Raw genomic sequence first — 12,653 nt, 5'->3', positions numbered from 1 at the left:
ATTAGACAGCCTCTCCAAGAAGGAACGCGAAGTAATGCTGAAGTTAAAAGAAGTGGTTGACCAACAGCGAGATGAGATCCGAGCCAAAGGTCATGAGATCTACTGTAAGAATGAAGATGTGGATGCGGTAAGTGCCTGACCTGACTGCTTTGGGACTAATTATAGTTTTGTTGTTCGTTTTTTATTTCAATTCACTTGAAGTGAAGAATTGTGAAATAGAAGTTAAAATAAAACTGTAAGAGAATGGTTTCGCAAAAAAATATAAAGTTAATTTGGGTGTACTGATCTCCTGATGAAACAGTGTCTTACTGTCTTCTAATAACAAGATTTCCTTTTCATTTCTGAATCATTTACTGCATTTTATAAGGTCACAGTTTTTATTCGTACTATGACAAGAACAGAAACAACTTGCATTTATATAGCACCTTTTTAATGTAGAAAAACACCTGAAGACACTTGACAGAAGTGTAAGGAAAAATGGACACCGAGCCAAATAAGAAAAGATTAGGAAGGACGACCAAAAGCTTGGTTAGAGGTGGGTTTTAACGAGGGTCTTAAAGGAAGAGAGGGAGGTGAAGAAGCACAGAGTTCAGGAAGGACAGTTTCAGAATGTGGAACCTTAGCAGCTGAAGGCATGGCTGCTAATGTTTTTTGCCTCACATTTTAGGTACTTTTCTACTAGTGTTGATCTTTTTTCCCTCCTCATTTCAACAAAGGTGAGGTTTCCAAACTGAGGGGATGTGGAGGTGATCTACTTCTCGGCCTTTGAATGTTGCCTTTTAGTGCAAGGAGCTGTGTGAATGCCGTGGAATGTCTTTTTAACGACCCATTCTCGAGGAAAGGTTGTTGCCTCTTTGAGAGCACATACAGTGTGAAAATTATGAAATGTGACCTGATTCCCTGCTGCACTGTGGCAGTGTGTCACTGAACAGCCTATATTTTTTTTAATTGAATTGTTTTGGGTTACCTGAATTAACATGCAAACACACTTCTGAAGTCTAAAACTATTTGCATTGAATTTTACTGAATTACTTGCTGCAGATGATTTTGCTTTTAAAATTGTACCGATTAGTTCAGTTTACAGAGATGTAAATAGATGAGGTGAGATGATCGATTTACACTGCTTGAGCAAATGATCCTGTTATGTTCATTAATAAATAGACATTCTTATTATGAACACAGCTAGCTTTTGCTAGTTACTTTATTGAACACGTGGACTTGTACAGCATCTTGTAGAGGCTTCCATCTTGACTGCTGCCTTGTGGGTAGCCTAGCCTCATGGGTAATGTATAGTCTTAATATAATATATAGCTGGGTAGTGTAGTCTTTTACATACAGCTATATACAGCTCTACGGCTCCACCTAGTGTCCACTATAGAATGACATGCTATTGATCACTACATCCCCCTTTGAGGTTTAACAAAATCAATATCAATCAACTTTCAAGAAAACAATAAAGATAATATCAGTAACACTTTTGTTAGTGCTCTATAAACATAAACATTTTCAAAACAGTCAACACATTTTCAAAGTTTTACATAGACTTAATCTTTGAGTACAATCAGGCTCTTTTACTTCACGTGTGAATCTTCTCAACACGGGTAAGTCTGATGTGTCTTCATGAGATTGTTCTGGCGGTGAATGACAAGATGCAGTTGCGGCATTGTCATCAATCTGGTCTTGAATAGTCTCTTGTGTTTTTAGGAGGGAACGGCGGTTCCTCCTGAGAATCTGTCCTTCCTCAGTTCTAACAGTGTATGACCTTGGTCCTACTTCCTCAAGAACTGTAGCTTTCCTGTTCCATGCATCTGGATCCTCAATCCTGACAACATCATCCTTTGTCAATGGTTTTAGAGTTTTGGATGACTTGTCAAAGTATGATTTCTGTTTCAGCTTTAACAGTTGAAGTCTCTGTCTCAGTTCCTCACTTTGCTGTTCTTTTGCACAGCAGGGTAGCGTGGTGCGCAACTTGCGACCCATTAGTAGTTCAGCAGGTGAAGAACCACAGTCTAAAGGTGAGGCTCGGTAGCTCAGCAGGGCGAGATAAGGATCAGACTTGCTTTCTGTCGCTTTCTTCAGTAGCTGCTTGAGAACTTGAACACCTTTCTCTGCCTTACCATTTGACTGAGCATACAAAGGACTGGATGTGATGTGCTGAAAGTCATAATGTGCTGCAAACTGTTGCCACTCCTTACAGTTGAAGCACGGACCATTGTCGCTAACGGCAATCCTGGGAATTCCATGTCTGGCGAAGATGGATTTCACATGCATTATGACACTGCTTGCTGTGGTGCTTGAGAGCAGCGCCATCTCAGGATAGTTAGAATAGTAGTCAATCACTATTAGATAGTCTTTACCATTTAAATGAAAAAGGTCCATACCAACCTTTTGCCATGCTGCTGTTGGTATGTCAGCTACTATCATTGGTTCCTTTGCTTGTTTGTTTTGGTGTTTCTGACATGTCTCACATTTGCCTATCATGTTCTCAATGTCCTTATTTATGCCAGGCCAATAAACAGTGTCTCTTGCTCTCCTTTTGCATTTTTCAATTCCGAGGTGTCCCTCATGAATCCTTTTGAGCATGCCTTGACGTAGAGCCTGTGGAATGACTATTCTGTTCTGTTTTAGTAATAGTCCACTTGCGACACTCAATTCTGACCTTATGTGAAAATATTTTGGACAGGAACCTTTTGGCCAACCATGATGAATGTTCTCTATTACTGTTTGTAATACTGTATCTTTTACTGTTTCTTCTGCTATTTGCTTTGATTTTGTGTCTGACACGGGCAGCGCAGCAGTGACCATACTCACATGAACATCCACGTCTTCTTCAGTAGAGCTCACATGACTCATTGTGGGTGCTTGGGATAGTGCATCTGCTAACACTATGTATTTGCCTGGTGTGTAGATCAGTTCAAAGTCATATCTTTGCAGCTTCATCATGAGTCGTTGAATCCTTGGAGACATCTCATTCAGGTTTTTTTTAATGATGGCAACCAGAGGGCTGTGGTCTGTTTCAACTGTGAAGGTGGGAAGTCCATATATGTAGCCATGAAACTTTTCTAGTCCAACTACCAAGCCTAGACATTCCTTTTCAATCTGGGCGTATCGACACTCAGTATCAGTCATAGACCTGGAGGCATAGGCAACAGGCTTCCAATCTTCACCCTCTGCTTGTAGCAAGACCGCACCTAGGCCATCTTTTGATGCATCCGTTGACACTTTGATTCTTTTTGTTGGGTCAAAGAAGGTGCGTACAGGTGTGGTTGGCAGCACTGTTTTGAGGTTTATCCACTCTTGTTCATGTCTTTCTGTCCATGCGAACTCATTTGTTTTATGTAGCAGGTCTCGCAGACAGGCTGTCTTGGCTGACAAGTTAGGAATGAACTTTCCAATGAAGTTTATCATCCCCATGATGCGTAGCACTCCTTTTTTGTCAGTGGGTCGGGGCATTTTGAGTATGGCGTTTACTTTTTCCATATCTGGCTCTATTCCTTTACCAGATAGATTATCTCCTAGGAAAGTGACTTCCTGGACGCCAAACTGACACTTGACTTTGTTGAGCTTCAGTCCATTCCGGCGTATGCTCTGTAGCACTTTAGTCAGTCTCTCATTGTGTTCTTTCAGTGTGGAGCCCCAGATGATGATGTCATCAACATAGACCCGAACTCCTTCCAGACCTTCAATTATGTGTTCCATCGCTCTATGAAAGATTTCAGATGCAGATATTATCCCGAAAGGCATTCTGAGGAAACAATACCTGCCAAATGGTGTGTTGAAGGTACAGTATTTGGTGCTCTCTTCATCCAGTTTTAGTTGCCAAAATCCTTGTGAGGCATCGAGCTTTTTAAAGTATCTGGCACCTGACATTTCACTGGTGATTTCTTCTCGCTTGGGAATCTGGTAGTGTTCACGTTTTATGTTTGCATTTAAGTCCTTTGGATCCATGCATATTCTTAGATCATTGTTCTTTTTCTTTACACATACCATGGAGTTAACCCAGTCTGTTGGCTCTTCGACTTTCCTGATGACTCCTAGTGTGGTCATTCTGTCCAGTTCATTCTTGAGCCGGTCACGCAGGGGTGCTGGAACTCTTCGTGGAGCATGTACCACTGGCTGAGCATCCTGCTTTAGCTGGATCTTGTAATTGAATGGTAGAACTCCAAATCCTTTGAACACATCCTGGAAATTATTCACTACAGAATCCACCGAGTCATCTGGTCTGCTTATGGCACAGTTTATACGGTAGACTCTTTTGACCAGTTCTAAGTCCTCACAAGCTTTGTCACCCAGTAGTGAATCAAGCCTTTCAGCCACAATAGAAAACATGAGATGATTCACTTTGTCTTTGACTGTCACTTTAAGTCTGCATACACCTAAGCTATCTATTTTCTGTCCATTGTAGTCCTTCAGTAGTACTGACTTTTTCTGTATTTTGGGCTTTTCTTTCATATTGTTAATGTCACTCATACTGATTAAGTATGCTTTTGCCCCAGTGTCTAGTTTCAAGGTAACTAATGCTCCATTTACCTGCAGTGGGATCATCCATTTGTCCTCTTTTACTGCATTAACTTTATGTTCAGCATAGTCCATTTCTGAGGGCTGCACATTTTCTGTATCCTTTTTGATATTGTCACATGACACCATTCCTGTAGTGTCCGTGTGTTGATAAAGACACTGAAGACAGGAGTTGGTTCATAGGTATTTACTAAGCAAAGTCTGGGGGGGGGGTTCTAATGGATATACACAATATACAGGCTTATATAGCCCGAGTGGCAATTACCGGCATTACAGCACACCTGGGGCTCTTAAAGGCACATACACTACAATTCCTCCCCTTTTAGCTAACCAGTACATCATATTTTAAGTACATGTTATAAGCAAAATAATATACATTGCTGTAGTTAATTCATTATAAGTCAGTCTCTCAGGTCCGGATAACGCCTCGAGGGTGTAGTAGTTTCTGGTGGTGCAGTAGGTTCTTCTGGCAAGGCTGATTCGGCTTGAATGCCAGTGTCGGGTTCATCGGGTTCCAGTCTCACCGGATCGGAGGTAGATATGGGTATCTCTACTTCAACGTTGGATGTATAGAGTGGTGGTGTAGGTTGTCCCTTTTCGGATGACTTTATGATTTGGTCAGCATGGCGCCTTATTATGCTTTCGCCGATGTCCACGGTATACATCAGTGGTCCTAGTCGTGTGCAGATAGTTCCAGGCTGCCATTTCTCGGTACGGTAGTCCCGGGCCAAAACTTGTTGACCTATCTGGAAGGTTCTAGTTGGCCTTTCATTCATGCCATGAAACTGCCGGTTCTCCACGTCCCTTCTGATGTTGGGCTTGACCAAATCCAGCCGGCATCTTAGGTTTCTATTGAAGAACATCATGGCGGGAGTTTGGTTGGTAACCATATGTGTTGCATTTCTGTATGCGAATAAGAAGTTATCCACCTTGTGCTGAAGTTTTATGTCTTCATTACCCATGGCCTTTATGGCCTTCTTGAAGGTCTGGACAAACCTTTCAGCCAATCCATTGGTGGCGGGATGGTATGGGGCGGACATGTAGTGCTTAACCCCATTGTTTTTTAAGAACTTTCTGAATTCTTCGGACACAAATTGCAGTCCATTATCAGAACATATCTGTTCCGGCAGCCCATTCCTGGCAAATATGGTCCTTAATACTGTGATGGTTTTTTCCGTGGTGGTGGAGGACATCTTTATTACCTCCGGCCATTTGGAGTGTGCATCAACCGCGATTAAGAACATTGAGTCCATAAATGGACCAGCAAAGTCGATGTGCACCCTTTGCCAGGGAGATGAGGGCCACTCCCATGGATGTAGAGGGGCTTGTGGTGGATTGTTTTGGACCTTCTGGCATCCTAGGCAGCTCTTGGTCATTTCTTCGATGTCTCCATCGATACCTGGCCACCATACAAACGCCCTGGCTAGGTTCTTCATTTTCACTCCACCCAGATGCCCCTCGTGAAGCTCCTTTAGCACTTTATCCTGGAGTTTGGGTGGAATTACCACTCTGGATCCACACATCAAGGTTCCTCGGCACACTGACAGCTGTTCTCTTCTTTGCGAGAATGCTGGCAACAGTGGTTCGCCATGTGCTGGCCATCCCTTCACTGTTAAATCGTAGACCCGTGAGAGAGTCGGGTCATTTCTCGTCTCCCTTTCAATGGCAGAATTTGTTACTGGTAGACATTCCACTATGGTAGAGTGGAACATCTCTACTGGGTCTACTGTAGGTGCCTCTTCTACCGTTGACAACGGTAGGCGCGATAAACCGTCAGCATTCCCATGCTGTTTTGATCCTTTGTATTCTATGTTGTATTGGTGTGCCCCTAGAAAAAGGGACCACCTCTGTAGCCTTTGCGCTGTCATAATGGGAACACCCTTTTTAGGGATGAATATGGAGATGAGGGGTTGATGGTCAGTCAACAAGGTAAAATTTTTGTCCGTGTAGGTAATGGTTGAATTTCTTCACTCCCCATACCAGGCTGAGTGCTTCCCTGTCGATTTGGGCATAATTACGCTCAGCTGAGTTTAATGAGCGTGACGCAAAAGCTATCGGCCGTTCTGAGCCATCAGGGAATTTATGGGATAATACTGCTCCTATGCCGTAAGGGGATGCATCGCACGCCAGTCTGATTGGCAGTGATGGGTTGTAATGAGCCAAAACTTCTTCGGATGTGATTAAGTCTTTGCATTTATGGAAGGCACGTTTACAGTCTTTGTTCCATTTCCAAATCACTCCTGTTTGTAGAAGTTCATTAAGAGGGTGTAGAAGAGTTGATAAGTTCGGTAAAAATTTATGATAGTAATTTATTAATCCCAGGAACGACCTTAATTGTGAAACATTTTCAGGTGCTGGGGCTTTTATGACCGCTTCAATTTTTTCAGGTGACTTATGCAACCCTTCATTATTAATTATGTGGCCACAATATGATATCTGATTTTGGAAAAATTCGCACTTGGGGCGATTCGCTCGTAGGCCCCGTTCTTTCAGCCTAGTGAGCACCTGCTCCAAATTGGCAAGGTGCTCGTTGTCGTTTTCTCCTGTTACAAGGACGTCGTCTAGGTAGCATTGAGTCCCCGGAATCCCTTGCAGGACTTGCTCCATAGCTCTTTGCCAGATAGCTGGAGCTGATGCTACTCCAAAAACCAGTCGATTGTACTGGTACAGGCCTTTGTGTGTGTTTATCGTGAGATACTTTTTAGAGGCCTCCTCAACCTCCATCTGTAGATATGCCTGTGCCAAGTCAATTTTGGTGAAACGTTTCCCTCCGGATAGTGAGGCGAAAATATCTTCTATCCTCGAAGATGTACTGTGTGAAGGACCGGGTTTACAGTCACCTTGAAGTCTCCACAGATGCGAATTTTTCTCTTGTTCTTCAGATTTATCTGTATTCAATGCTTTTTTCATGACTGGAACGATGGGTGTTGCCCACTCTGTTCTGCCCTCGCAACGCGCTTCTATGCAGAGCTAGACAGATAGCGAACAACTCGATATCTTCCAATAAAATCACAAGGCTTGACTTTTCTTGTAACGCTTTACTGAACGATTCTAATTGTAAAACTGAAATACAACACAGAAATGGAAGCACACATTAGTATACAGGCGCATAACTGATATGTATACACAGATTTAGGTACGCCTGAGCAACACAGTACATTTAGTAAACTGGGAGGCATTCTCTTTAAATTAGCCCTGTACATAGTGTATGAAAATACAGCTACTAGTTAATCAGCTAGGCAGAGAAAAGTTACAACTAAACATTTTCTACAACATACAGTGCACATTAATCATCCATAGCATTCTAAAATACTTACAGACAAACAATTTCCAAGACTCAAGCATGGGGACAATACAACTGCCCGGAGCCTGTGCTGCTGTAGGAGCACCGTGGTGTAGGTCTGTGTCCCAGCGAGGACTCCACGAGGACTACGTAGCAGTCCTGTGGGGAGCGTGATGACCTCATCACGCTCGGTAGCGTTGTCCGCGCTTGGGGCGTCACGTGATGCGCGTGGTCGCGTTTCTGGCCGTGGAGGCCGAAGTCGGGAGCGGGAGCTGGAGGCCAGGCTGAGCCGATGCTTGCCGCGGGAGCGGAAGATCGCGTCGCTCCCGGCGGCTGGTAGATGCGGCCAAAGACGCTAGGCCGGGCTGTGCCGGCAGCCTTTCTGGAAGGCCGAGTCGGGCCGGCAGCCGCCTCACGCACGTCACGTCGTACGTGCCGTGACGTCAGCACGCTACGTTGTACGTGACGTGACGTCAGCACGCTAAGGCGCGTCTTAAAGGGGCAATGGCCCTAAAAGGTAAGTTAAAGGGGCAACGGCCCCAACAGGTAGGTTATACATATATAAGTAAGTTAAATACATACAGTGAGGTTAAGTTAGAGGGAGAGGCAGCACACTCCCCGCTTGGTACAATTCCATTGTACCACTACAGATACAAAATAAACCTGAAGAAAACGTCCTTTGGCTGCAACATACTCAGAGTTCGTTCTCTAGGTTACTTCAGAAAGGAGGATCTCTGAGACTGGCCTCAGAAACACTTTGATAGGCCCCTCCTTGACAATCTTCACCTCCACCTTGCGGACCCTCTTGTCCCTGGTCGGCAGAGTTTTGACAACCAGGCCCACTGGCCATTCATTTCTGCGTGCTTGGCTGTCTTTCAGCAAGACAACGTCTCTCACTTTGACGTTTGGCTTGTCTTCTGTCCATTTCCTACGGCTCTGTAGGGTGGACAAATACTCTCCTCTTTGCTTGGGAAATGTCTGTCCCTCTTCAAGACATTTGAATTCCTCCTTGAAGACATCATGCTGGACAGAGCGAATGATCACACCTTTGGCTTGTGATGGCTCACTTGTGCTGGATACTTCTTTAGAACATTTCCATCCTTTGCGTTCTATGTTGTCCGAATTCCCCTTGAAGGATGCTGCTACATGAATGAGTCGGGCTGTGGTTCGGCAGAGTGTTCTCCAGCTTGAGAATCGCTCGAAGCTTTGTGAGCCCAACTGAGATTCTGAGGCTTTGGTGACCAGGGTCGTAACTTCAGGCCGAATCTCGGTATCAGCTTCAGGCTCCACAAGGGTGAAGGGATTGGACTCAGGAGTCTCCTCTGTGTTGACATTAGACAGGAAAGAGGGGCCCGAGAACCAACTGCTTTGCTGTAGGTGTGCTGCTGGTATAGACCTGGTAGCATGGTCTGCAGGGTTCAGGTCCGTGGGGACATAGCACCACTGGTCAGGGTGAGTGGATCGTCTGATACGAGTCACCCAGTTGGAAACATACACGTAAAACCTTCTTGTGGAGTTGTGGATGTAACCAAGTACAATCTTGCTGTCCGTGAAGAACTTGACGGCGCCCACATCGATGTCAATCTTGTCTCTGATCAACTGTAGGTTCCATTTTGCTTCTTTTTCAGGGAGGAGTGGAGCATCCCACTCACTCTGATCCGATGAGAGTTCCCGTACAAATGCTTTTCCTTGCATTGTTATGGGAGCTACGAACCCCAAAGGGTCGTACAAACTGTTGACTGTGGACAGGATGTCTCTCCGTGTGAATGGCCTTTCTTCACGGGACACCAGGAATGTGACGCTGTCTGTTTCCAGGTTCCAGGAGAGCCCCAGGCTCCGTTGAAGGGGGGGAGGATCCACTCCAAGGTGCAAATCCTTCAGATCCTTGGCACGGTCCTCTGCAGGGAAGGCTCCCATCACCTGTCCACTGTTCGATGCTACCTTGTGTAGTCTCAGGTTGGGCTCTTTCAATGACCAACAACTTTCAGGACGGCCATCTAACTCCAGAAGGCCCGAACTCAACAACTCTCGGCGGATAAGGCACCCAGCGAGGTCCTGTGTACCCTGTGGCTCGGGTGAGGACTGCTTGGCTGGATTGGCCGAGTGCTGTGGAGGTCTCTGTAGGTAAGTCTTGCTTGTTTCTTCTCCTTTAAGCTCAGTGTCTCCAAAAACAGGCTGTTTGCTACTGTGTTGAGTAGCTGGTTCTGCGTTGAGATAGTTGGATGTTTCCTTGGAGAACAATTTGGAGTGTTGTTGGACACACTCACTTGTACGTTGCACTGGACTGAGGGGCTGTCCCAGAACATATGTTTCCTGGCTGGGCTCCCCGCCTTCGTTCTCCTCACCTTCTTCATAAGCTGCGGCTTTAGCTTTAGCGGCAGCGGCAGCTCTCTGGCTTTGGAGAATGTGGAGACTGGCAGCGAGGTCAGCTCTCTGCTTCATAACCCTAGCTTCTTTTTCAGCAAGGGCCAATTGAGCCTGGGCAGCTTTTGCCTTGGCACGTGCTTTGGCGGCTGCAGAAGCTGTCGATGACGACGGTCTGCTGGACTGCCGAGATGATCTAGTGGATACTTTAGAGGACTGTGCTGTCTGCTTCATCACACTAGCGTCGAGGTCAGCTCTCTGCTTCATCACACTAGCGTCGAGGTCGGCTCTCTGCTTCATAAGGTCAGCTTTCTGCTTCATCATACTAGCTTCGAGGTCGGCTCTCTGCTTCATAAGGTCAGCTTCTTTTTCAGCGAAGGACAATTGAGCCTGGGCAGCTTTTGCCTTGGCACGTGCTTTGGCGGCTGCAGAAGCTGTTGATGACGACGGTCTGCTGGACCGCCGAGATGACCTAGGGGATACTTTAGAGGGCTGTGACTTGGCATCGTTTGCTAGGAGAGGCTCATGCTTCTCGCTTGACTGGTCGACGTCCTCTAGGGTATATTGTTTTCCTGAGCGTAGACTCATGGTAGCTGAGTGGTATCTTCCTGCGCTTGAGCCCGCTGTGCTGTTGTCTTTTTACTGTTCTGCCCTCGCAACGCGCTTCTATGCAGAGCTAGACAGATAGCGAACAACTCGATATCTTCCAATAAAATCACAAGGCTTGACTTTTCTTGTAACGCTTTACTGAACGATTCTAATTGTAAAACTGAAATACAACACAGAAATGGAAGCACACATTAGTATACAGGCGCATAACTGATATGTATACACAGATTTAGGTACGCCTGAGCAACACAGTACATTTAGTAAACTGGGAGGCATTCTCTTTAAATTAGCCCTGTACATAGTGTATGAAAATACAGCTACTAGTTAATCAGCTAGGCAGAGAAAAGTTACAACTAAACATTTTCTACAACATACAGTGCACATTAATCATCCATAGCATTCTAAAATACTTACAGACAAACAATTTCCAAGACTCAAGCATGGGGACAATACAACTGCCCGGAGCCTGTGCTGCTGTAGGAGCACCGTGGTGTAGGTCTGTGTCCCAGCGAGGACTCCACGAGGACTACGTAGCAGTCCTGTGGGGAGCGTGATGACCTCATCACGCTCGGTAGCGTTGTCCGCGCTTGGGGCGTCACGTGATGCGCGTGGTCGCGTTTCTGGCCGTGGAGGCCGAAGTCGGGAGCGGGAGCTGGAGGCCAGGCTGAGCCGATGCTTGCCGCGGGAGCGGAAGATCGCGTCGCTCCCGGCGGCTGGTAGATGCGGCCAAAGACGCTAGGCCGGGCTGTGCCGGCAGCCTTTCTGGAAGGCCGAGTCGGGCCGGCAGCCGCCTCACGCACGTCACGTCGTACGTGCCGTGACGTCAGCACGCTACGTTGTACGTGACGTGACGTCAGCACGCTAAGGCGCGTCTTAAAGGGGCAATGGCCCTAAAAGGTAAGTTAAAGGGGCAACGGCCCCAACAGGTAGGTTATACATATATAAGTAAGTTAAATACATACAGTGAGGTTAAGTTAGAGGGAGAGGCAGCACACACTCGCTCCAATCTATTTTGGATAATACGCCTGCTGTTTCCAAATTCTCCAGCTCTGCCTCGACTGCTGGACGTATTGCGTATGGCACCGGTCTTGCCTTAAAAAATTTGGGAATTGCTGCATCTTCCACTTTTATTGAGGCGGTGATGCCTTTCAAGGTTCCTAGTTTCTCTTGAAGCACTTCTTTGGCGTTGGCCAAGATGTCTTTTAATCGTTCAGGTATGATGTCATCATTGTTTTTTTTCTTACTGGTCACCGTCAGTGCCTGAATGGAGTGCCAGTCTAAACGTATCTTTCTGATCCATTCACGTCCCAACAACGGTGGACCACCATCTTGTAGAATGTATAAATACAACTTTTGTATTTCTTTGCCGTTGTATACAACAGGCACCCTTATTTTTCCTTTGGGGTATACTTTCTGCCCCGTAAATGTTTTTAAGATAATGGATGTGTCTTTTAGAGGTATATGCGAAAATAGCCTCTCGTAATCCCGTCGATTTATTACGGTTAGAGCTGATCCTGTATCTAGCTCCATTTTAACTGGGGACCCTGCTATCGTGAGGGTAACCCAAATGGTTTGGTAATCATCTTTGGCAAGTACATTATGTAATTTGAGACAGCTTAGTCTCTTGTTTTCGAAGTCGTTATCGCTCTTCTGGTCTTCGAAGCTACTGTCCGTCATCATTTGTACCTTCCTGTACTTTTCTTTATTGATTTTTTTTTTTTTCTGTCTGTGGATTTATTTTGTCCAGATCGGCATACCCGTGCAATGTGTCCAATCTTTCCGCATTGCCTGCATGCTTTGTCCTTGAACCAGCAGTCCTTCTGGTTATGGGTGGATCTGCCGCAGCGATAACAACTTTCGAAACCCTGTGTCATTTCAT

The 12,653-nt window shown here is 45.6% G+C and overlaps 1 protein-coding gene across 3 annotated transcripts in view; it reads left to right on the top strand.

Moving 5' to 3' along the window:
• rilp (Rab interacting lysosomal protein) overlaps positions 1 to 12,653 on the top strand; it is a 67,183-nt gene that overhangs the window by 28,267 nt on the left and 26,263 nt on the right. For all 3 annotated transcript variants that reach the window (XM_085965048.1, XM_085965049.1, XM_085965050.1), the window contains exon 3: positions 6 to 127. In XM_085965048.1, the coding sequence (XP_085821174.1) occupies positions 6 to 127 (122 nt within the window). The remainder of the gene's footprint in view (positions 1 to 5; positions 128 to 12,653) is intronic.

This window comes from Somniosus microcephalus, chromosome 22, assembly GCF_052327205.1.
Source record: "Somniosus microcephalus isolate GS21.2 chromosome 22, FLI_Smic_1.0, whole genome shotgun sequence".
NCBI classification, from domain to species: Eukaryota; Metazoa; Chordata; class Chondrichthyes; order Squaliformes; family Somniosidae; genus Somniosus; species Somniosus microcephalus.
Note: the sequence above shows the minus strand (reverse complement) of the source record. Positions and strands in the feature narration are given on the sequence as shown.